The sequence below is a fragment of the Alligator mississippiensis genome, chromosome 3 (genome assembly GCF_030867095.1).
Source record: "Alligator mississippiensis isolate rAllMis1 chromosome 3, rAllMis1, whole genome shotgun sequence".
NCBI classification, from domain to species: domain Eukaryota; kingdom Metazoa; phylum Chordata; order Crocodylia; family Alligatoridae; genus Alligator; species Alligator mississippiensis.
Window position 1 is genome coordinate 127,433,054 of NC_081826.1, and position 25,538 is coordinate 127,458,591.

Genomic DNA, 25,538 nt, shown 5'->3' on the forward strand with positions numbered 1-25,538 from the left:
TTTAGTACATGGTAGAAGAAAGGCTCAGATGCCTTGCTACAACTGTGAAGGGATATTTCAATCTCTACTTTGGACTCATGCCGAAGACTGTCTGTAGTTGTTCCAGTTTTAAATGGGAACCTGGTTATTTAGCCTAGAAAATTGAAGAAGACAACTAGATGCGATATCCATCACTCCCTCGTGTGCTGCTGGGTACAAAAACTAGTGTGCCAAACAGGCTGTTAGGCTGAGGTGGACTTTTGCCCATGATACCTAATTTAACCAAATCAAACCTGTGTTAAATGTCATGTTAGACATTCATGCCAGGCTAAAGATTTCTAGAAAGTCTGATGCATGTCTTTTGAGGCAGACAAGGCCTTTGGGAGATAGAGATGTTCCAGAATTAGATGGTAATCTTACTTCTTGGCTATTTTCACAAGTGGGGCTACTGGGAATTTTTAACATCACAATTAAAAATGTGTTCAAATTGGCATTTTAAGTTATTATTGAGCCTAGACTTCTAAGTAAAAAAAAAAGAAAAAAAGAGAAGGCCCTTTTACTGCCCATACTATAGGACATTAGGCTGTTAATAAGGCTTTATCTTCCTTGGCTCAAATACGGATGCCAGAAGATAGGCCTTGTCTATATTAAGTTACACCAGTTAAACTGGTTATTTTAAGAGGCAAGGATTTTTGTGGGTGATATTTTATTGGATCAACGGTATAGTTGGAAGGGATATAAACAAGCTTTCAGATATGAAATATCCTTCCTCAAGTCAGTTCAAGTCCAGCTCTTAGAGCTGGATCTCCAGGTGCATCATCATCTCACAGAAACACAGTAGGCAACTGTTCTTTTCTTAATCTTTATCCCAGGAGCTGACCCCTCCAGTCAACCTTCACATAAGGACAGTTGTTTTATAGAATCTTTACTGTCTTCAGTGGTCTCCCCACAGAGCTTGGATGAGATTGGCTGTCTGAGACACTATCAAGAAAGAGCATTGCTGCAGGTATGAGGTCACTGTGCATCAAATCTCAAATATAAAATTAAAAAGCAACAGACTGCTTTGAAAGCCAGGAAAATTCTTTGCTGAAGCAATCTGCTGATCTCTCCATGCCTGAACCACACTTTGCAACTACAGGAAATAGTCCAGTCCAGAGGAGGCAGTGACCTCCACCTTTGTTCTGGAATCTGGAGCAACCACCTGGTGATTTATAGAATACACTTTATACCACAACCACAATTAAAAATTCTTGGCCTTCAAATGGGCAAACTCAGCATGCACCATTTAAAAGATGGGATGGGACAAATTAAGGTGAAATCAAACAGTCACAAAGGTGCTGAAAAATCATGAATCCTGAGTCACTTGCAATAGAATCTAAAAAGTAAAAAAGCAAATTACTGAGTAGAACTGAACTAATAATTCACAATAAGAAGTCTACTGTTAATCTTTTTTCCTTTTCATGAACAGATTGATTTGTAAGAAAGTTTTCTATTTCAAACTATTTTGTATCTGTGCAATTTTACAAAATACTTAAGCTTTCTAATCTCTATGTTACTGCTAGTGGTGCTCTACAAGTATTCTTTTTACTGAACATGTCTACATGTGGACACACCTAGTAAAAATGTGAGGTACTAAATTAATGCAAGTTAGGCTGCCCTAATGCACAGTAGCACATTTGCATGTTTTTTTAGTAACACTTAATGCACAGTTACTAAATTCATTTCTTCTGCACTTGCAAAATCATCTCACCTTTGCCTGAATAACACCCTGCTTAAACAAATGCTCTTAATAAGAAAAAAAAAGATAAATTTCTCTTTAGACGTTTTCAATGATAGTAAACATTTTCTGATCACTCTACCTCTCTTTAACCATCTGTGTTCTTCTGTTCTTTTAGACCAGCCAATAAACATTCACTACTGACTGCTCTGGATTTCCAACATATGGTTTCCTATCTCCCATAACAGCAACATTTTTCCTTTTCACATATTCTAGACAGCTCCATCAGAAGTAGCCCATCCTGCTATCACATCTTTTCAGGGTTGATTACTATATATGCTAAATGTTTTAATTAGATACTATAAGTAGTTTTTAGCATGAGAAAAAAAAAAGAAAAACTGGAGTAAATAAATATACTAATTTATCTGTTATTTTTGCTTCCATTACAGAACAATTTAAATAAAGAAATTAAGAATAAGTTAGAAAAAATATTGACCTGGGTTGTGGCTAAAGTAAACTGTGTCCTATACTCAACTGTAACAGAGTACAACGAGATAATTAAAGATAAAGTATATGCAATATCTGAAGAGTCAAGACCGTCATTATGCAACTCTAGCAGTTGTCGCATACCTAACGGAGAGATCCGCAATATATTTGGAAGTCTTCCTTCTTCCAGCACCAGAAATGTCTTCTTTACAGATGAGAACATAAAATCCACTAGCTCACCAAGTGATCTCTACACAGTCGTAAGAGGGAAGCCACAGCAGTTCCAAAAACCATTGTCCACATCTCTGACAAAGAGCACACCGATATCTCTGGAAAATGACATTTATAAGGGGAGAAAAGGAATGACACCTCAGTATCATAAAAGACTGCACACAGAAGTTATGTCTGGGTTTCCCAAAAGGAAGTTTAATTCAGACAAGTATCCTTTTAACCAAACTTACTCTAAACAAAAATCTGCAATAAAAGATGCCAGGCCAAAAAAATGGATTTTGGACAATATTGATTCAGACTGCAAACAAGATCATCCCAAAAGCGGCATTTTTAAGAAGTTGTTTGCACAGCAGTCAATAACAGAAGCTCATGACAGTGACAGCTTGATGCTGCTACAGGTGGCCAAGAAAGTTGTAAAGGATATTTTTATGAGAGTAAGAGACCTGGATCATTCTGTCAGCATTTTAAAGAAGGCCCCTATTGAGATGAGTGAAAAATTGTTCTGTAGCCATTTTAAAAGAACTGATTATCTTAAGACTTTTCATAAAAATTCTCAGAAAGAAGTGGAATCAGTTGCTAAAGAGATTGTAGAAACTGTTTTTGAGAACTTTCTCAAGTGTTTGGAGTCCAGCATAGCAACTGCCACAGACCAAGAAGAACCTCTCCCAAGAAGAAAAGAGTGGGACTCTGCTAGGGGAATGAACAGAGTTTTCAAATCAGAAAGAAATAAGTGTGCACAATCAGAATTACCCATTTATGACCCAACACTTTCTTTGGCTTCTATTGATAAAATAGCTAAAGAGACTGTTGAAAATGTTCTAATCATGCTAGAATCATTTGTGGCCTTTCAGTTTAAACATGACTTTAACTGCAAATTTTCTGAAATAGTGAAATTTCCTGTTGAAAATATCTCTAGTACACAACAGATGCCACTCTCTCCCCAGGGAACAACTGAAATAGAAATGCCAGGAGCAGGTAAAAGAATGCCATCTGGGTTAGAACCATACCCAAGTACTTCAGATTTATCAAGAGTTAGTAGTTGGATTACAAAGGAAAGCATACACGATGCAGTTTTCAAAATTCAAAGACTCCATTCAGAATTAAGCATGTACGCTAGTATTGCCGTTTATGATGTTCTTGAAATCATCCAACAGAATCTAGAAAGGGAAATTAATCAGAGTGAAACAAATGTGACAAATGAGATCATTAGGACCATATTAGATAGATGTAGTCAACAGGTGGATGAATTTACTTCAGAGCTGAAGTTTGGAAATCTACAAATAGAAGAGTCTAGGCGAGTGTTTGCAAGTAATAAAGGTCCTGGTCATGGCACTGCATGGTCTGAAAGAACGAAAATACCTACCAGAAAATTGAAAGAAATTTGCCTAAGCAAAGACTTGCCATCTTTTAACATTCCTGGAATGGTGTTTTACTCAGAAGAGGAGTCAGAAATCGAAGAGGGTATTCTATCCAATTTCCTCCCCACAGTCCTTCAGTTCTCTGAACAGAACACTCACACCAAATCAGAGGGGACCCAAAAGTCTCCTTACTACACTGCAGCTTCCAGACTGAGATCTTCTAGGACATCAAATGAAATAAAAACTAAAGAAAAAGCCTTTGCTTCCAAAAGGCCTCTGCCGCCCATTGGCAGGCCACTCTCAAGAAAGCCCTGCTCTGCACAGGACACAAAGCCAAGTCCCAAAGGGGAAGTGACATGGAGGCCCGTCTGTGAAGAGCATGGGGAGCTCATGACAAGTGAGCCCTCACGTCGGGCCAATGATCTGTCACTTAAGACATTAATGGAAGATCTAGTAAACAGATTTGTGTCTACAATCTTAAACTCAGTTTGTAGCACGGGCCCCAAGCATAGAAGATTGGCAGAAAGGGATGCAAGTAAAATTGCTGACCCACTTAAACAGACCATAGAAAAAATAATGCCCCAATATGAAATGGATGTTGTAGGAATTACAGATGAAGAACAGTATTCAAGTGAAGAGTATGAAGAAACAGTTAATCAAGTGGTCCATTCTGCTTATAGTAATGTCTTGCAAGAATCAGGATCTCAGCAAGACATTTGCGATGATGTAACGAGCCCCAGAAAAGTTTTCCCAAAACGAGTACCCAGCATGATACTGAGTGAAATCTCCACTTGCAATCTAAACTGCACTATCAATGAGGATGAGCCTACAGAAAGCCCCAGTGCTACGAATCTTCACAAATTTGTTGATAGAGCTCTTTCACAAGTCTCCAGCATTATACCAAAACATGAGACAGAAGACTCTCCAGCGCTGAAAACAAATGAACAAACAAAAGAAATGCCACCAGAAGTAAAAGATCTACCAATTGAAATAGCCCCTTGTATTAAGAACAGACCAATACAAATAGATCCAGAAATTGTAGCAGAGCATTTAGCAGTTATTTCCATAAAAACAGAGCCTCTTGAAACACCAAATGCTGTGGGCTCCAGGAAAGCTAAATTAAGTCAAACAGTGCTAAGAAAAGTAACAGAATCAAAGGAGAGTTTTATGGATGCCGGTATTGGTTATGAACAAAGGAAAAAGTCACACAGACGGTCCTCTGTGACTACTTTAGGGCGGCTAGATGTAAGACCAAGGGAAGTAAGTGAACATAACGAGTCATTCTCATAGGCAGACTGGTTAAAAAAAATGTTCATTATAACCCCACTAGGACCCTGATCCAAGAAAGCATTTAAGTGCAGGCTAGACAATGAGTCCTAAATCAGCAGGATTACTCATTTGGTTAAGCGCTTCGCAGGATTGGGTGCAAAACCCTGCTTCAACAAAGCAACGAAATAAGTATATAATTCGGATGTAAGCATGAGTTTCAAATAAGCATATGTTTAGGTACTTTTCTAAATCTGAGGCTAGTATCTGTTTTCATAGATAGTACTAGGGAGGTAATAGTTTCCAATTGCAATGTTCTTCTGATATTCCAATCTGATCTGTTTTGACACAGATAGTCTAAATACAATAGAGTGGGAAATCTAGACTTGAAAAAAAGTGTTGGTGACTGATCCTTTGTATGTTCAGAAGTATCATCAACTTCCTGGTAGCAAACCAATTCTTCTCAGCAACAGAGGGGTAGCATTCCTAGGGGCAAGCACCAGCAGCTTGGAGTCAGGACTTCTGCCTGACTCTCCCAAAGCCACTAATAACAAGTCATGAGGGACCAGAGCTGACTCCCTTCTTCTGGCCAAAAGGTGCTGTACTTCTCAGGCCATCCCACTATCTCGGATCAAACAGCTCACAGAGCTGTTCATCCTAGGCAAGGCCAATAAAGTCTGATGATAACCCTCTCTCTGGCTCCCAAAATTTTATGAGATTGGTAACTTTATAGGTATTGCAGGTGACAAGCTGACCCCAGTGATTTTAGTGGTGCTAAGATTCCATCACAGCTTTCTTTCCTCTCTTTTATGTTTATTGCAGGAGAGGGGTTTTAAAAAAATATATAAATTAACAAAATGTTTTGGGAAGATGGGATGGAGTACACCCTCAGTAAGTTTGCAGATGACACCAAGCTGGGAGGGGTAGCAGATGCACTGGAGGGTAGGGCTAGGATTCAGAAAGACCTCAACGCATTTTATAACTGGAACAAAAGAAATCTCATGAGGTTCAATAAGGACAAGTGCAAAGTCCTGTACTTAGAATGGAGAAATCCCATGCACTAGTACAAGCTGGGGACTGACTGGCTAAGCAGCAGCTCTCCAAAAAAGGACCTGGGTACCAGTGAACAAGAAGCTAAGTACGAGCCAACAGTGTACCCTTGTTGTGAAGAAGGTTAATGGTGTGCTGGGCTGCGTTAGGAGGAGTGTTGTTAGGAGATCGAGGGAAGTGATTATTCCCCTCTGTTTGGCACTGGTGAGACCAAATCTGGAGTCCTGTGTCCAGTTTTGGGCCCTCAGTACAGAAAAGGATGTGGACAAACTGGAGAGAGTTCAACAGAGGGCAACAAAAATGGTTGAGGGGTTGGGGCGCACGATTTCTGAGGAGAGGCTGAAGGAACTGGGCTTATTTAGTCTGCAGAAGAGAAGACTGGGAGGGGGTTTAATTGCAGCCTTTAACTACTTGAAGGGTGGTCCCAAAGAGGATGGAGCTAGACTGTTCTCAGTGGTGGCAGATGACAGAACAAGGAGCAGTGGTCACAAGTTGCAGCAAGGGAGGTTCAGGTTAGATATTAGGAAAAAAACTCTCTCACTAGAACAGGTTACCCGGAGAGGCTGTGAAATCGCCACCCTCCAACACTTGAAGGTTTTTAAGACCTGGCTAGACAAAGCCTTGGCTAAAAAGATACAATTGGGGATGGTCCTGCTTTGAGCAGGGGGTTGGACTAGATGACCTCCTGAGGTCCCTTCCAACCCTACTTTTCTATTATTCTATGATTCTCCTAATAAGTTCCGAATCTTCTGAGTGTTCAAGTGAAATAAAACCAATGTACCTATATGCAAATGTAAAACAGCCTAGATATTTCACTTTTTCATTAATGGTGATCAAACAAAGAAAAGAAGGATGACTGCATTACAATTCTTGAGAAGTGCTCTCCTCAATTGCAGCTGGTGTGCAGAAATTCGTTTCGGAACCTGAAAAAACCTGACATTAGTGCCGTGGAACTTTTAAAAGATGTCCAGAACAAGAATGAACTCCTGGTGCGGCTGGTGACCTTTGATACAGAGCATAAGGAAGATGATGACCATGAACTGCAGCAGGAAAGGGAGACTAACATGTGCGTTATAAAAGTGGAGTCTTCCTCATTTTCGGAGATTGATCCACTCAGTGCAAGCGGAGAAGATACCAATGCTAGTTCGGTGAGTGCAACTTCATTACCAGGAGCCAGGGCAAGCACTGAGACTAGCCAGGGAATAATTCTGTCTTCAAGCACATATTGCCAAGATTTAGGTAACTCTGTTCCTGAAGTTATAACCAAAGATAATCAGGAGAATCTGACACTCATCCTTTCCGATAGTACACTGAATATTTTAATTGCTTTTTAGTTGATCAAGAAATGGGAGCCATACAAGGTACATGGCACACAAGACAGCTGACTACATCTGCTCTCACAGAAGTCAAATACAAAACATACTGAGATATCGTGAACACAGGGTCAGGCTCCTGCTACGTGATATGTGACACCTTCACACTCCTGTGATTTTCCACAAGGTTGTGTAAAGCTGAGAGGAGACGTTGCAGAGATCAGAGATGGAGTCAGAGGAGGGACTAACTGGAGCAGGGGTGCCTGGTCTTCTGGCCGTACAGGACAGACAAATGGCATGGGGTCAGACTGCAGGCCAGATATATAGGGGGTTGGTGGACAGGGTTGGTCCGCAGGTGTGATCCAGCATGCCAGCCCAATCCTGCATGCTAGCTTGAGTAGCATGCACAGCCACGTTAATCAGCCCATGGATCTGGAAATTTGGCATTACAGAAGCAGCAATTAATACTCCCACCACTTCCCTACTGCCAAATTTCTAGCTATATGCAGAGCCCTGTAGATTGGAAAGCACAACTCCATTGCTTGAATTTGACCCATGGGCCAGAAGTTGAGCACCACTGACCTAAAGAATTGATGGTCAATACTGAAAACAGATAGAGCTGAATGCTGGAGATGTGTGGCATTTCAGACAGTGGAAATGCACAGATCTTGTTCATCTGATGTTGTGTTCTGCCTTTCCCCCTGTCCTGCAGGGACTCGCTCTTCCTTCCTTCTCTTACACCATTTTTCCTAACTTGATTATTTGTTCCCTTGCTTATTTTTAATGCAGGAATTGCTTAGGTTATTTTCTAGCTTGTGATTAGAGCCACCAAAGAGTTCACACCCCTCCACTGACAGATAGCTTTAACCTGAAAATCTAATGACAATATTAAATGACTCAAAACTGTAAAGATAACATTAGCCCAGGCAGATGTTACACCAATGAAGGCAGAGCAATGAAGGTAAATGCAGTCACCACCTGCCTATAGCCTCCCACTAAGGTTGCTATTCTTGCCTTTCCTCCACGGGGCAGTAGCATTCAGGTCAAGTGACCATAAGTTTGCAAACATGCCCTAGATAGATAAAGAACAGGCAGAGTGAAGATGGCCAGGCCTGGAGTTGTACCCAATGTGGACTGAAGTGAATGTAATTGTTTTACAGAGCCTGGAAGAGGTAGAACTCACTCAGTTCACTGTTCCCAAGGCAGCCCCAGACCTGTCCTCAACCACAGATCTGCCATCTGCTCAGAAGAAGAACAGTTACATTTTAAGGTAACTATTTCAATTGTGACAACACATTAAGTGTCACATAAGAGAAAGTCCAAACAGATGAAGCAATAGGCAGCCAACAACTGAAAGCAAATCTGAGGACTGAAAAATGTGATGTAGAACTTGAGTTTTGTTACTCTTTGTTATTATTTATAATGATAGTATTATTTCCTTGTATACCTTAGTGGGAACACTGGAGAAACATCACCTGGCAGAGAGAGACAGAACAGAGGTGAGGGGCTGATATTTTGCCTTCGAGACAGTTTGAGGTCTTTACTTGTGGTTAAATTTCAGTGATTATTTAAACTGTGAAGGCTTCAAAATTAAATCTGATTACACACAGAAACATCATTCAATCTACAAAGTCAAGGACTCAAGAATTAGGTAATGCTAGAGTTTGGGTTGTAGGGGCAACCTTATGCATATGCATCATGACACAGATGTTAATGAGAAGGGCTCATTCCCACCTCTGTCTGAGGTATAGTTTGAGTTTTGCCCCTGACCTGTCTTATTCAAGTTCAAACTAAGTAGCAATTAAGCACAAGCTAGCTGGCCTGGCAATCAAGGTTGAAGCTTGAGTTAATGACAGAGTAGAGAAGCAGCAATTTAAAGGTATGTCTGTAATGTAGCGCAGCACTGATACACACAAGCTAGCCAACATGCCATTTGGGGTTCTGCTACTAGCAGACATCTGGAGATCAGCCCAGCCTACTGTCAGATTATTTACCTAGGATCTCACCTGAGTTTTGCAGCCTGATTGGACAATTTTCTCCTGTTAATACCTGAGCCAGATAGTCTACTGCTAGCTCAGATGCATCTCCACAAGCTGCAGTAACTGCAGCATAGACATACCCTGTGCTATGATAACTCCTCCACACCAAAGCACTAGGTGTAGCTGAAGCATGGTTGCCATCATTCCATGGGCGTGTGTAGATGAAATGGGGGCCCTAAATTGAAGTGGTGGGTTTTAAAAAACACTGCTTCAGTTTAGGGCCGATTAAACCCCCATGTCATGCACACACCAGACTTACCTGCCTGTCCAGTGGGGAGGGGAGGGTGAGCTGCCGGCAGGCAGAGCAGTCCCTGGGCTGCAGAGCGGGGTGGGGGAGGCAGGAAGGGCTGATGCTTCCCTTTGTGGCAGCAGCAGGCCCCCGCCCCAGGCAGCATCTACCCACAGACACCCAGCTCAGATGGACCCAGGAAGCACCGCAGCTGCAGAGGGAAGCACTGGGCCCCCGCACAGCTCAGGCAGGCAGGCAGGCTCCACAGAGGGAAAAAAAAGATCAGGCTCACTGCTTTTCTTGGTTGGAGCCTGCCTTCCTAGGCTGCTGCCAGTCTGCCTGCAGGGCTCCCTGCAGAGCCGTGAAACTGCATGGAGCCCGGTGCTTCGCTCCACGGCTGTAGGGGCAGCAAACTAAAACTCCTGGGAGGAGTTTTAATTTCCTGCGCCCCAAGTCACTTAAGGTGTTTCGTACAGCAGCTGGAATTAATGTGCAATACACTGCCAAGGCATGCAGAAACTGACACCATTAAAATGGTGCAAAAGCATTTAGCCCTCTTTAAAGCGTTGTGCACACATGCCTCTTGTTTCGTCTACACACAGTCCGTTTGACCTAGCTGGAGTAACTCAAAATGTATGGACGTAAGGCAACTGCCATAGTCAAGACAAATCCTTTATTTACAGACACATCTGGACAAAATAGCGCTAGAAGGTTGGTGTAACAGATAAGTATTCAGAATGGAAAATAGCTGAGATTCATCAGATCCTGTCTGTTCTTTCTGACAGGAATTTGTGACAGCTCACCCCAACCTAAGGATATAGAAGTCACATCTCACACTTTAGAGGTAAATGTGTTTAAAATAGCATTACATATGCCTGCATGTCAGCAATGGACACAGAGCAGTGGAGCTGACGTGGCATTTGCAGGACAGGTAGAGAGTACAGCAGGGGTGGGCTGGAAGGAAGCACAGTAGGAAGAGCTGGAGAAAACAAGGGGATATGCAGAGAAGTTAGTGAGATACTCACAGAAAGACAGACATGGTAGTCAGGACAAGGAACAAGCAGGACAGGTTTCCATATAAAAAAATGGCTCTGTGTATTAGTTCAAAATCTAGGCACAGGAGGATAGACTTCCCACCCAAGGACTCCAGCTTTAACTTTCCCCATATGGCATCACAAGGGACCCTAGCTGGAGTTAACCCCCAGGTTTATCGTTACTTGCTATTCATCCTGCATTTTCAACTCAGCCCTCAGAAACACGTACAAACAGCAGGCTGTTCCTTTCTTTGTCGGATAAAACCTCTGCCACATTGAAAGCTGCCATGTTTTCCTCTGTCTTCTAAGAAACAAGTTTCTTACTACCTCAAGTTTCATGCTTTTGTGGCTCCGAGGGCTGGCAGTGCCCTGCTGGCCACTGAGCAAGTAGCAATGCTGTCAGAGACAGGATCTGCAATGGGACCCTTATATGCTTACCTCAAGACTTCAGAGCCCAATGAACAGGCCTTTCAGCAGAGCCCAACCTTAGTGAACAGATCATTCAGGGCTAAAGAAAAAATGGGATCAGGCATCGAGCATATGAGATCTTATTAATCCCCACAGGTCTATCTTCTTACTAGTCTCTCCTGAAGATATATCAGGGCCCCTTTCTCCTCTCACTTACCTTATCATAGAGGACTGGAGACAAGAGCCTGCCCTCATCTGTTCCATCTTCTGTCACATAATAATCAAAGGCTGTGGTTTTCAAATGCACCATGTACTCACAACTACACTAAAAATGAGAAGAGGCTGCAGGTTCTCAGGAGTGCTGAGAAGCAGACCCCAAATGCCTCCCTTACCCAAAGACAGACACATTCAAAAGGATCTGTAACATCAACCAGTACTTAGAGTCAAGTAATAAGCCCTTGTCATCTTCCATGACATGGTTCAAATGTTGAAAAACTTACCTGGATAGTAGAAAATATGAGCCATTTACTTCAATGAAAAGGTCTTCATCTCCACCAGAGAATCTTTCACATCACCATCTAGCATTCATTACTTCCCATAAGCTCAGAGCTAAAGAGGCTGGTGCCTGGGGAGACTGGCGTCAGTACACCAGCTGCAATGCATTAGGGCTAGATACTTAATGAGGGCCTTGGCTCTAAAACAGTCCAGGGAGATGGTTTTGTTTGCATTTGTTAAGGGGAAATGACAAGGTGCTGCAAATACCTGCATGCTCTTCAGGGAAGAATAGTTCTGGGCTAGAGTCATCTCTCGTCTTGTTTCCTCTTGGAGTCAAAGTAGTTGAACAGACAAAGTTAGGCATCATCCAGCAGTTTGGACTGGAGCATTAGAGACCACTTACAAATACTGCAGAACTCTAATCTGCAAGCTGAAGGGAGTAATCACTCCAGCTCATGCCTCCATGAAGCATTGCCTGTTTCCCATTCTGTAGTTACATGATCCTGAAGAGCACATATAATACAGAATTATATACCGACTTTTCTTTCTTCTCTCCTGGTACAGTCTGCGGGGCCCTGTGGAGACCTTGGATATAAGGTTTCCCCATTGCAGGAAGATACAGGTATGTACACAGGTCCTTTCTAAACCCTCTATTTAGGCACCAAATCCAAATGTTAATTCTCAAAGCCACCACTCAGCCTGGCCCTGGAAGTACCTGAAGTCTTCAGAAGCCAGAGAATTTCCTAGTCAAGTGCCTGTTTCTGGGAATAAGTAGAGCTTCTGATGTTTGGACAGTGCTTCGCATCATAGGTCCTCACTCATGCTTCAGCATGAGTGCTTACCCCCGCAATGTTTACCTTGCCTGAGGACCAAGCCTGGTGGGCATGCTCAGAGCATGCTTGCTGGATTGGGGCCAGTACAAATCACAGTCCTATATCCTAAAGCTCAGCAGTTTATGCATTCACCCAGAACACAGGGCATTTAGGTTTAATTCCTTCCCCTACCTAATAAGACTGAGCCTGTATTTCCTACCTCCGAGATGAGTGCTTCAGTCATCAGGCCAAAAGATAGCATGTGCTGCTAGCCCTTCCTGCTGATACCCCCCAGACAAAATGGTTAAAAGGCCAGAGAGGGAGCATGACTTTATGGTCTAGTGGTAAGGGAAGAGAGGAGACCTAAGTTCCAGCCCCTTTCATCTCCCAGATGAACACTGCCCTAACAACTAGACAATACAGTAAGGCTCTGTTTGGCCCAGTACAAATTTGAGCATATTCTACAAAAAGGAACAGCTTCAGCAAAAGAAACGGAGCATGCCCTGGCCTAGGGAAGCCTAATGGGAAAAGCACTTAGCTGAAGTGAGAAAAACAGGTTCAAATCCCTTCCTGCAGAAGAGGGAATTAAACTGGGCCCCCTGCACCCAGGTGAATGTTTTCTTCACTGAGCAGTGGAATAGAAAGGCTATGGTTCTTCCTCCTCCTCTGCTTTGTATGAAAGAAAACCCCTTCCTCTATGTCACGTAGAGGTAAGGCTAAAAACATACACTTCTCCTTAGAGGCAGCTCCCCACTTAGTATGTTTTCTTCTGTGGATCCTTATCTTAGACACCTACTTCCCCTGGGTTACTGTATAGGAGTCTGAGCATCAGCAAAGTACCTAAAATCAGTCAGGGCATCTTTTCACATGGTCCAAGGAGGGGATGGGGGGGCACTTTAATTATAGCAGCTCCCAAGAGCCGCTGTAATTAAAGCACCCACAGCATCTTGTATATTCAGGGTGCTTTAAAGCTTGTTCAACAAGCTTTAGCTAAAGTGCTCCTGCTGCTATTTTGAAGCACCGAGGCACTAAGTATATGAGATGCTGAGGTGACAGAGTACACTAATTAGCACATGTTGGAGCGGGCATTGGGCATGTGTATAGGTGTCCTGTGTGCCCCAAGACCTGCCCCAAGACCAGGCTGTATGGTGCACAGATGTTACACTGCAATTTTGTTTTGTACCTTTTGTACACAGGAGCTGTCAATGCTTTAGACTCCCCTGTTACTGAACAAGATGTCTCAGCATATGAGAGAGCATCTCCTGCTCTTTCCCCAGAAATGTCTCCCAACAAGGTCCCACCAGACTCAGAAAGCCCATAGGAGATCTATGCCAGACACAGATTGAATAAAGAGGTTATCTAACATTGCGGAGGTTCAGGTAGTATTTTTTTGTCAGCTATTGGAGCCGTTAATTGTAGATTGAATCTTGTGGAGTTGAGCAAAGCCTAACAGAAAACAGAAATTGGGGAAAATCTAAGCAAGGGGACATGGGTTTTTTTAGACACGGACCTTACAAAAGAAGAGGTATCCCTTCCTGTTGGGTTTTTCCCACCTAGCCACCCCTTTTCTGTATAACCAAAGACAAGCTTCATATGGCATGGGTATGACCTTCCCTTTCAGCTTCAGTAGGCATGAGCTCAAATTCTGATGTGTGTAGAATGAAGATTACTGTACTGCTAAATTGAATGGCAAACTAACCCTTGCACGATTTTGCAAACCAATTTGCTTGCAGATCTCCAGCATTTGTATCTCAGGTTGAAGCCCACATGATAACAGGTTTCTTTCCTTCCTTCATGATACATATGTGTGTGAAGAATTCTTTAGACTGATTTCATGGTCTGGTTTGCAGCAGACACCAACTAGTGCCCTATCTTGTGCAGGATCTGTTAGGATACTGACTCAAGCATTCAAGATCATCTGATCCTAAATTGTCAATGACCTGGATTTTTTAGGTATAGTGTCAGAAACCCCCTTCCCTCCATTCCATCCTTCTGAAATAAGATCCAACCAGTGTTTTAACATTCCAGTCATGTGAAACTTTGCATACAGCTCCAGCAAAAACATTGAGGTGGAATTTAAACCCCTTAATGAGAACCTCTAGTTCCTCTCATTTATGTCCCTAATGAGTAACTCTAGTTCCTCTCATTTTTTACTTTGTCTCTTGCTGCCTCAGTTAATTAGTTCTTGGTGTTTTGGTTTTGAGCTACAAGGATGCTCGCTCATTCTCCCTTGTCGTTTGGCTGCAATTAATTCCGAGATCACTCTGCAAGCAGGGCTGGGCTGGGCAGTCTGAGGCTCAGTGTAAACCTGAAAGCACCCTTGCTGAAAAACCTGAGTCTCGTGTGCTCAACTCTCTTCTTTGACCTAGTGACCAAGAGAACTTGAGCAGATCTCCCCCTTCCCCACAGGGCCTTTCAGGGCTGAGGCAGTTTTACAAACAATATAACAAGAAAAATTGTCCATTGCAGAAATGTTGCATTTCCCTTTTTAATCAGAGGTCTGCAGCCAGGTTGCTGAACTGACTTTACAGAAGAACCTTCAGCTCCTAGGTGTGAATCCCAGGTGCTCCCATGGTCCCCTGGAGAAAGACATGGGTTACTACATCTCCAAAGCTTGCTACCTGAGACTCCAACTGGATAACCCAAGAATCCTCAGCAACTCTGCTTGAACGGTTTGTCAGTTTCCCTGCCACAGCTGATATTGGCTGGGCAGGCTCATGTTGGAGACTTCCTGGACACTGACACCTTGTGGGAGTCACTTGGCTCTGAAGAAAAAGATGTATTGTGCTCGGAGATGGAAACTTGGAACCTCAAACCAAGGGTGGTGGGATGCTGCCCTCGCCTCACAGATTCATAGATTTGTAGATTGGAAGGGACCTTGCAAGATCATGGGGTCCAGCCCCCCTGAACTAGGCAGGAAAGACAACTGGGTTCAGGTGACCTGAGCAAGGTGACCGTCTAGTCTCCCCTTGAAGATTTCCAGCATAGGTGATTGCACCACCTCTAGAGGGAGTTTGGACACAGTCTGGACACCCTAACTATGAAGAAATTTTTCCTAGTGTTACGCCTGAAATGGTCTTCCAGGAGTTTGTGGACATTATTCCTGGTTTCCCCAAGGATGCCCTGGTGAACAGTTGTTTGCTGAGCCCTTGATATATTCCCCTGATGTAGTGGTAAGCTGCTACCAAGTCCCCTCTCAGCTTTCTTTTTTTTAGGCTGAAGAGACCCAAGTCTTCAGCCTTGCAAGTCTCTGATCATATGGGTGGCTCTTCTCTGGACTCTCTCAAGCTTTTCCAAGTCCTTGTTGAAGTGCGGCGCCCAGAACTGGACACAGTACTCCAGCTGCTCTCTCATCAATGCTGAGTCAAGAATTACTTCCTTGGTTTTACTTGAGATGCATCAGTTGATGCATGCTAGAGCCTTGTTTGCCCTGCTGGCTACAGCATCACACTGATGGCTCATGTTCATACTATGGTTTATTACCCCAGGTCCCTTTCAGTCGGGGTGATAATCAGTTTGTTGCAACTGAGCCTGCATGTTGGGGGTTGTTTGTCCCCAGATGGAGAACTTTACACTTCTCAGTGTTGAACTTCACCTAGCTCTGATGTGCCCAACTTACCAGCCTATCTAGCTCCACCTGTATCTGCAGCCTATTTTCAAGCATGAACATGCTCCCCCATAACTTGGTGTTGCCCATGAACTTGGCCAGTGAGCTCTTCATTCCCACATCCAAATCATTAATAAAGATGTTGAAAAGCACTTTCCCCACCGCCTCTGTGGTCACCATTCCTGCTAAAATGGCTGCCTTTCCCATCCTCCCATTTTTTAGAACAGCTGTTTTCTCTTGGTCAGGTCACACACTAGGTTTCAGATCTCCAGGAACCAGGGACCTTGTGGGCTCAGCAGCTGCCAGGAGAGGGAAGTTTGCAGTTAACTCTGAAGTCCCTTGAAATGGGGATCGTTACTGTACATGGCACAGACTTGCTCTCCCTCAAGCATGGAAGGAGCAGGAGAGGCCCAGCACAATCCTTTTTAGCAGTGATTCAGTGTCTCCTCTGGCTTGATTCCCCTCCTATTTGCAAACAGTTTTGACCCTGGTGGAAATCCTTCTGCTTCAACCAAGTTATGCCTGCCTTACACTCCAGTGAGAGCAGTACTCCTTGTCCTTGGGGCTTTTCTGTTTCCATGTCCTGCTCTGGACTGGAAATGCTGCTCATGTTGGATCACAGGCTGGGCAATGGCTCAAAATATTAATGCTTCATAGAGCAAACCACTCTTCCTGGGCCTGGCTGCAGGCCTATTCTGGCTTCCTGGGAGCATCCTGTTCCCGGGGCCTTCACTGCTCAGGGACGTCTGGTTGCATCTAGGTGCACAGGACATTGTAGTTGACTGTGATGGTCCGCAGGAGCCAGTGCAGCCCCTGCTGGGTGGCCCAGTACTGGCTTTTATGGAGATTTTTGGTCATTGAACATGGCTGCTGTGGGACAGAGAGAGAAAAGTCTGGGTCAGTGTCTTCAGCTGCAGCACAATGGCAAGGCAGTGAGGAAGGTACCTACACACAGCCGCTGGATACTGAGTATCTCCTCACCCCCAGGCTACATCAACACTTGTCAGATTCTTTTTGTGTAATGTCTTCATACTACAACTCCCAGTCAAGCTCTCATTACCTCACGCCTCACTGACTGAAACCTTTTCCTCTCTGGCCTTAACAAGTACCGACTCCCATGCAGATGCTGCTGCAGAGATCTGTTCCTGGCTCACTGTACTGATTGCTCACCCCTCCACTGGCTCCCCCCTCCTCCATCATGCTACATAAAACCTGCTTGTCTCCTCTTTCAAGCTACTTCCTGGCCTGTCCCCTCCCCTCCCTGCTCTCAGCTCCCATTTGCTATCATGGATGTCAACTCTGGATGATAACTGCCTCCATAACCCACTTTTTCAGCTTTTGAACACCTGCCTGTTTTCTTCCATGCTGCCTGTGCCAGGGATAGTAACCAGCCTGGGCCCAATGCTACTAGGGACTCTGAACAGCCTGAATCAAATACCACAGCAGCTGTACCTGCAGCAAACCTCAGCTAATGAACTCCGCCCCAGTTTAGGATCAGCAAGCATCCTGACCAGCTACTGGGAACACCACCTATCCATTTGGCACCAGCTGGGGCCCTGAGTCTACAGGACAGTCACCAGTTTTGCTGTGACAAACCTCTTGGCTCTCTGGTTTTTGGTTTATTTCTGGATTTTGACTTCGGGCTTCTCTGAGGTTCTGTTTCCTGGCTCCTAACCCAGGTTTAGCTCTGGTTTTAGGCTTTCCCTGTGGATTGTCACCCAGATCCTGACTCTGGACTGTCATGGACCCTGCTTCAGGTATGTGGCTTCTGCCCTTTGACCCAGCCCCAGGCCCTGCTTTCCCTCAGTGGTCTAATGCCCCAGTCCCTTACACTCTGCTGATTGTGAGGTGTTCCCTGGAAACATTTGCAAAACTGTCTCCCTGCTATCCCTCAAAACTCTCACAAGCCATGAAGCCTACCAAAAACATGGCAACAGGTAAGGTGCTGGTGTGCTGACTCCACTGCCTATCAAGTTGATCAGTACTGTCCCTTGGGTCTCTCTGTTTGTCTTTTCTCTTAGACTGTGAACTCTCTAGAGAGAGAGACCATCTTTTTGTTCTGTGTGTGGAGCACGCAGCAGTAACGGGGACGAGTTACTGACTAGGGCTGTTAGGAATTACTGTAATAATCCAGCCTTGAGCAGGTCTAGTAGAGGGCAACAGTGACAAACACACACACACATCCATCCAATGCAGTCCACATTTCAGCTGCATGCCAGCCTGTTTTGCAGGGATTTTCTTGGACAAAATGGGATTTTTTGCTTGCTTTTATTGGGCCAAATATTTCAAAGCAATTCCCTGTCATATGCAGGTGATGAGATGCTAGAGACTGAGAGACCAAGTATTATTACTATTTCCTGTCAAACAGCATGAGAAGGTCCCCTAGCTGCAGTACTAAGGGGAGGGAGGGGGTTGCAAAAAACATTAAGTTACCCAAGATTCACTGCATCTGCATTTTCCACATTCATACCCCTGCACTGTCTTGGGGTCTCCCAGATATGGGCTCTCTGCAAGTGCTGATGCAATGGAAGCAGCTACTTTATGCTGGGCAGGCCCATCTCATACTTACAGTGCAACACAGAGACTTGTTTTCATTCACAGTCTTCTCCAGAGACAGGCAACGCAATCAACTCACATGGGAGGGGGCATCTATCTTGTCTTGTTTGCCAGCCTGGGATCAAAAATACAGAAATAAGAAGGAGAGAAAAGAATGGCTCTCAGGTCAATTCAAATTTCAGGGGTGGATAGAGGGGCTTGGCTCAAGGCTCCACCAAGAGACCTAGGAAAATTAACCTTTACTGGGGGTCCTGAAAGAACCCACTTGCACGCATTTTGGATACAATGCTGAATATAAAAGTGTATTAAATGGGAAAGAAAACGAATCTTATCTTACACAACTCTAACACAACAATTATAAAACACCCAAATTATTAAACCCCATCTATGCTCAGGATTGCTCCCACTCAGGATAGCCTCTGCTCTAGCACTCAGGGGTCACTGTGGCCACTTTGGAGTGTGCCACTCAGGCCTGTGCCAGTTACTGCCTCCTGGGATCACCACCTGCAGTAAGCAGTGCTAGGATCACTGACAGCAGCCAGGTTGCAAGTTAATTCAGCACTATTAATTCATCCTGCTGCTCCTAAAAGACCCGCTTCCCCTCAAACCCCTCTGAAGAGGGTTTAGACGCCAGGTCTGCTTCCTGGGCAAGGACCCTGACCATTCGGATACCGGAGCTAAATTGTGGAAGGGGCCTGCTCCTTCAGCATCTCATACCTACTAGTCACAGGGTTTTCTTCAGCTACAGTTGTGAGACTTACACACATATGCTGGACGTGCAAATGTACTCTTGTGCTTACCTGGTCAATGTGTAGTCTACTGTGCATGCCCTGTGTCTGCATGCAGGGTTACACAGCTGCACTTCACAGGTAACAGAACTGCAAACTGTCATTGCCAAAAATACCACCCATGCGATGGGGAAACTGCCAAAACTAATAGAAGCCCACCATTTGTGTACAAAATAAAAGTTTGGGTGCATTAGAAGCAATTAACTGAGATTGTCAAGGGTGACAGGATGCATGTTCTGAAGTTCGCCTCTGTTCCCATGCGTTTAAAAAGAGCAGAGATGCAATCAATATTCAGACACAAATTGAAAGAGACTCTCACCTTTCACCCACACTCTGCTGGAACTCAAAGGGATATTTATTCCTTTACATAACTTGGAGTTGTCTTTCTCTCACACTTTGCTTGATTTCCCATTCCCTCCCAATCAAAGCACCCATCCTGGCTCACAGTACTCTTTCCTCCATTATCCCTGCTAAATAGGCACATGGCCACTCTGCCCCTTTCTTCACCTCCTTCCAAGTCTTTGATGGCTCTTACCTCCCTCCAGTCTCTCTACCATTTTGCTTACCTTCTATTCCCTTCTAAACCGGTGCCTGTCCAGTCCCTACAGAGCACAGCTGTAAAGCAATGCATACAGGGTTTTTTTTTTTAATTCTAGCATGTTGTCAGCTGGAAAAGGTTCAGGAAGGTTCTAGCAAACAGATCTTGAATGAGAGACAAAGAACACTTTCAGGAATAAAACTTCACTATTTTGAGGAAGTTACTTTTTGACACTACAATTAATCCATTGTTACTAGTGTAACAGGCTCACATTTTAGAGCTTGGGTAGAGTTCCAGGCTTGAGATCCTGCTGTTTTCATTGGTGGAGCCCATCCACCAATCAGGAGGCAGCAGGAGAAATAAAGTCACGCCCTTTTCCTGAGGGGAGGGGGAGAAGAGCTGCCCCGGACCTGACTGAAGACTGTACGCCAGGGGTGGGCCATTATTTTGGGTGGAGGGCCACTTACTGAGTTTTGGCAAGCCGTCGAGGGCCGCATGACAGGCAGCTGGGGCAGATAAATATTAATTTTGTAAATTTTTTAGGGGCCCGTGGGCTGGATAGAATGGCCTGGCAGGCCGCATCTGGCCCGCAAGCCACATTTTGCCCGCCCCCGCTGTAAGCTGTCAGGTCCAGAAGACTTCAGGAGCGGAGCCCTGGAGCATATAAAAGGAGCTGCGTGCCCAGCACAAGGGGAGATGCAGCAAGGGACTCAAGAAGAGTGGAGCCAAAAAAAGCTGGGGCGCTCTCCCCCAGCGGCCAATAGGCCCAAGGCTCCTGAAGCTGCCACTGGAGGAGCAGCCTTGGGAGCGGTGCAAGACCACTCAGGCTGTTGACAACACACAGGGACGGGGCGCAGAGACCCAGCCCTGGGAGTGGTGTGAGACTGCTTGAGCCCATCACAGCACACAGTTCGATGCATGAAGCCCAGGCTTTGGGAGCCGCAAGCGGCAGCTTGAGCCTGCAACCCCGGCAGGGCCTTGGGGGCCGCAGTGAGGCAGCTCAGGCCCCATCTCCCAGCAAACGGCCAGGTCCTATGGTGCACAGGGTAGCACATGGGCCCAAGCCTTGGGAGCCAGGGAGCTGCGGAGACTGCTTGGGTTAGCCACCCGACATGAGGACGGCTGGCCAGAGCCTGAAGGGCCCAGCCTGTGCTAAGAGATCCCTCGGTGCTGAGCCAGGGCACAGGGAAATAGTAGTGCTGCAACATGAGGCTCAGCACCCAGGAGCCAGCAGCAGTGGTGCAGCAGCTGAGAGGAGCTGAGCCCTCAGTGCCCAGAGCAGGGCACAGGGTGGAGAGGAGCCCAGCGGTGCGGGAGAGGCCTGGAGAGGCACTCCAGCAGAGGAGACCCCATTGAGCTGCGCCCTGACCACCGACACCAGAGGGAGTGTGAGTCATTGGGCCCTTGGGTCCCACAGAGGAAAGACATTTGGGGAGGGCAAACCCAGAGAAGAGGCTGGGTGAGCAGCCCCCCGCTAGTCAAGGCCCTAAGGGGAGGGCCCCTGGTGCTTCCTGGACACCCATTGGAAGGACTATCTCTTGCCATGGGTCAGGGACTATATTAAGGAATAAATGTTATTAAGATTGTTCATGTTTGTGCCTTACAGTGTAATTGAAATGTTGTATTGCGATTTAGGTTAGTGTTCTCTGTGTGCAATTTAGGATTTAGTGTTCTCTGTGTAAATATATATATATGATATTTAGTTTTATGTTAATATATATTATAACTTAATACATTGTATATAGTTAAGAACTTTGGGCTTGGGTTAACTCTATAAAGAGGGATCTGCTTGAAATTCTGGCATCCTTCTCACAGCACCCCTTCCTGCCTACCCATACCATTCAGCTGAGAATAGGGCACACCCTTGGGTGTAGCCAGGTTACACTAGGATTCTTTATCTTTGTTATATGACATAGGCAGGTGTTGACCCTTTTTTTAAAGCAGTACACAGAAAAGGAAGTGTCACAACAACCCTGTGCTTAGAGTTAGAGAAGCTCACAGAATGACCTTTGGAGAAGTAATTCATATGATTCTGTACCACAACAAAGCTTGATTGTTTGTTCACCTTAAATTGAAGGCCTTTCTGTGAGGAAAAGTGTTCCACCTTGCCTGAAAATCTGCAAAGGGGAAACAAGCAAACTCTCTCCCCATGTATGAGAGAGAGAGAGAGAGCCACAGGGGGCAAAGGTGCACTGGCCAAAGATAGAAGCAGCTGCCCAAGCCCCAAAGCCCCAAAGCCCCAGGCAGAAATACTCTTTACCCAGGTGTTTCTGGAGGGGAGGGGCCGGGAATTCAAACCTCACTATAAAGAGGAGCCCAGAGCAGGCAGGAGGGGAGAGCCTAGGACCGGAAGGAGAGGAACCGGGCCAAGCAACGCTGTGGGAAAACTTGAGAGCAACCTGGAGAGCTGGCAGGAGGCTCCTGCAGAGAGGGAGTTCCCCAGAGAAGACTTAGAGGAAGGATTAGTGGAGTGACAGTACCAGGAACTGCTTGCACAGCCGGCAGAGGCTGGGGAAAGTACTGTAAAGACCCTAGTAGAGGGGCACTCCAGAACAAAGGTACTGTAAAGACCCTAAAAGGGGTGCAAAAAAAATTATCGATGGTGGACTCAGTGTAGGTGAGGGGACTGTAATGACCCCAACAAGAGGCTCGTGAAGAGCTGCCATAAAGACGGGAACAGGTGAAGGAGAAAGTAACCCCACCGCGTATATATATATATTTTTTTTTGTTTGTTGCCAAAAGACGGGTGAACAACAATCTAGGACAGGAGTGCTTGGTTTCTTTTTTTTGACAGAGGCCCCGGGAGAGAACCCGACGGCCGAACAGTGACCAAAGGACGATTCGATACCCAGTGGAACGGGCGAGGGTGTAGGGGATGGTGGAGCCCTCAGGAACATAGGACAGTGGGTGACAACCAACTAGAACTACACGCCCAGGTACTGAATCTACTCCCATAAACACCAAGTCATGGCAGGCGAGGACGTGGGTGCATGGATGTCCAGTTGGGACTCATCCCTAACATCAGCTGGCGGGCTGAGGTCCTATGGAGATATAAAAAGGAAAAAAAAAAATATGTATATACATATACATACACGCTTCTCTATAGAAAGAGAAAGCAATTGGCCGGTCAGAGAAAAAAAAAGGAAATAACCACTTCTACCCTGAAACTGAGAGCGGCTAGAAGAGCAAAGACTCTTGGGGTGGGCTACTTAACTAGATACGTGACACCATGCAAGAGAAAAACGCTCTCAGGGTCTCTTCAGAGAGTTACATTGTACTTAAATTACTCATTTTGTTGAAATCAGATGGTATTTACAGAGGCCAGCCTCATTCTTTTACCGTAGGCTTGTCCAACATACAGCCTGCGAGCTGCCATAGCCCGCCAGGGCATTTTCTGTGGCCCGCAGTGATACAACGGGAAACGAAAGTAAACACGGTTTACTTTCGTTCCCACCCCTTGTCCCTCTGCCAGCCCCTCAGCTTTGATCCAAATCAGCTTGTTAATGGTCTACAGTAGCTGTTTCATGTATCTAAATCTATCTTGTGGTCAGTGGAAACTAAGCCACAGTAACTTAGCTGCATTTCATTTTGCATGTATAAAAACCATGTAAAGCCTTGGGCTTTGTTCCAGTGCAGTATGGAACCTCAAAATAAGCCATGAAATGGAATTGCCAACCTGCAGTCAGTCCCGATTCTGGGGACCTAGACAGCTCATAGGCTGCATGCTAGTGAGAAAACATTTCATTCCTCCATCCCTGAACCTGCCACTGGTGTCTATTGCTTTATTTCAGTCTCAGACACTGAGATCTGGTTCTCTCCAGATCTAAAAAATATGCTGAACAATGGGGAATGATCCCCTCTTAGCTCTGAGTCCCACTTCTCCCTGATTCTAGGAAAGTTGCTGTAACTACACTGATGTGACATTCCCGCAGTATGTGCTGAGCCAAGACCTACCCTCACCTACACATTGTAAATTTAAAGTAACTCAGCTGAATTTTATGGACTCACAAAAGTACAATTGTGCAATGAATCTGGCCAAGTGTGACAGCAAGGAGAAGGAGCAGATAAAATAACAACCAGCTTATTCAATAAATTATACTTCCATCATTAACCCAGCTCTTGGTGCTAATATGGTCCAAATGTGTTTTCTGTGCAAATTTGAATGCTAATATTTCTTTGCCCTGTTTACTGTGGTCTACCTAGCCCCCTCCAGATATTCTATTCTAATATTATAAAAGCCTTAATCTGTCTTTCTGTGTGTCCATAACACTTTATTCTTTGCACTCTAGCTGTTTCTGTCAGCCAACCATAGCATGAAGTGTCTTGACAGGATGTGGCGGTGTGGCGGATCACCGCTATGAAGGCAGGGACACAAGGGACGGAGCGGCAGGGGTGGGGGCGAGGCCAGCACCCGCCCTGCTCCTTGGAGGCAGCGGCAACGGAGTGGACAGAACCCTGCCTTGCTCCCTGCAGGTGGCAACGATGGAGTGAAGGGGAGCAAGGCCACCAAAGCTGGCCTGCCCCCCCCTCCCTGCTCCTTGGAGTGGCGGTGACGGTGGTGGTGGCGGCGTGGAGGGGGAGTGGGGTTGGATCACTGTGGCAGGAGGCAAGACCACTGGTGCTGGCTTTGGCCTGCCCCTCCCTCCTTCTATTGTTGCCACCTGAAAGGCCAACACAGGCCGACATGGAAGCCGTGGGGGGAGGAGCAGGGCTATGTGAGTGGGGGGAGGAGTGGGTGTGCCACTGCCATGGCGGGGATTGGGGGAGGGGAGGAGTGGACACGGGCCTGACATGGTGGTGGGGAGGAGAAGCAAGCCCAAGGAGAAGCCGGCCCACCACAGTGGTGGTGGGGAGCAGTGGGCCCAGCCAGACCTGGCCCAGCCCGACACAGCAGTGGCAGGGGGAGGGGAGGAGCGGGCCTCCTCCCCCACTTGGACCTGGGCCCACTCCTCCCCCACCCCCCTCCCCTGCATTGGCCCCGAGCCTGCTTCTCCCGTTCCCCCCCCCCACCGCTGAGTCGACCCAGGCCTGCTGCTTCCCCCACACCCCGTGGTGACCTGGCTTCTCCCCACCCTCAGGCCCAGTGCACCCCTGCATTGGGCCTGGGCCCACTCCTCTCCTCCTCCCACTGCTGTGGCAGGGAGGGGGAGGAGAAGGCCTGGACCCCAAGTAGTAGGAGGGAAGTGGGAAGCAGGCCCAGATGGGGGGGCATGGGACTCCCCTCCCCGCTCCCTCCCCCACCCCCACCGTTATTGACAGGCAATTGGCTAGTAGATTCATAGATTCATAGATTGTAAGGGGCTGGAAGGGACCTTGGAAGATCATGGGGTCCAGCCCCCTGCATCAGGCAGAAAAGAGAGGTGGGGTCAGGTGACCCCAGCAAGGTGACTGTCCAGTCTGCTCTTGAAAATTTCCAGGGTAAGTGATTCCACCACATCTGGAGAGAATTTATTCCACAGTCTGGCCACACTAACTGTGAAGAATTTTTCCTAATGTTGAGCCTGAAATGGTCTTTCAGGAGTTTGTGGCCATTACCTGGTTTTCCCCAAGAGTGTCCTGGCAAGCAGTTGTTCACCAAGCCCTTGATGTACTCCCCTGATGTAGCGGTAAGCTGCTACCAAATCCCCTCTCA

The 25,538-nt window shown here is 45.9% G+C and overlaps 2 protein-coding genes across 3 annotated transcripts in view; both read left to right on the plus strand.

Annotated features, from left to right (window-relative positions):
- Nucleotides 1–857: 857 nt before the first annotated feature.
- Nucleotides 858–13,785, plus strand: LOC102568456 (fibrous sheath-interacting protein 2). The gene is made up of 8 exons (XM_059724390.1): nucleotides 858–985; nucleotides 2,146–5,031; nucleotides 6,984–7,235; nucleotides 8,561–8,670; nucleotides 8,853–8,899; nucleotides 10,454–10,512; nucleotides 12,170–12,227; nucleotides 13,614–13,785. Exons 2-8 carry the CDS (start codon nucleotides 2,545–2,547, stop codon nucleotides 13,736–13,738), a joined length of 3,138 nt encoding a protein of 1,045 aa, XP_059580373.1. The 5' UTR covers nucleotides 858–985; nucleotides 2,146–2,544; the 3' UTR covers nucleotides 13,739–13,785.
- A 3,558-nt stretch (nucleotides 13,786–17,343) lies between these two features.
- The window catches only part of LOC102568072 (ovalbumin), a 35,164-nt gene continuing 26,969 nt past the window's right edge, over nucleotides 17,344–25,538 (plus strand). For both annotated transcript variants that reach the window (XM_006262949.4, XM_019498457.2), the window contains exon 1: nucleotides 17,344–17,781. In XM_006262949.4, coding sequence (XP_006263011.1) covers nucleotides 17,766–17,781 — 16 coding nt within the window. In that variant the 5' untranslated portion in view covers nucleotides 17,344–17,765. The remainder of the gene's footprint in view (nucleotides 17,782–25,538) is intronic.

Coding starts and splice junctions, on each gene's coding strand:
- LOC102568456 (XM_059724390.1), top strand. CDS start 2,545: ATGACACCTCAGTATCATAAAAGACTGCACACAGAAGTTATGTCTGGG. Junction 8,671..8,852: donor AAGAACAGTTACATTTTAAG/GTAACTATTTCA, acceptor TGTATACCTTAG/TGGGAACACTGGAGAAACAT. Junction 10,513..12,169: donor TCACATCTCACACTTTAGAG/GTAAATGTGTTT, acceptor CTCCTGGTACAG/TCTGCGGGGCCCTGTGGAGA.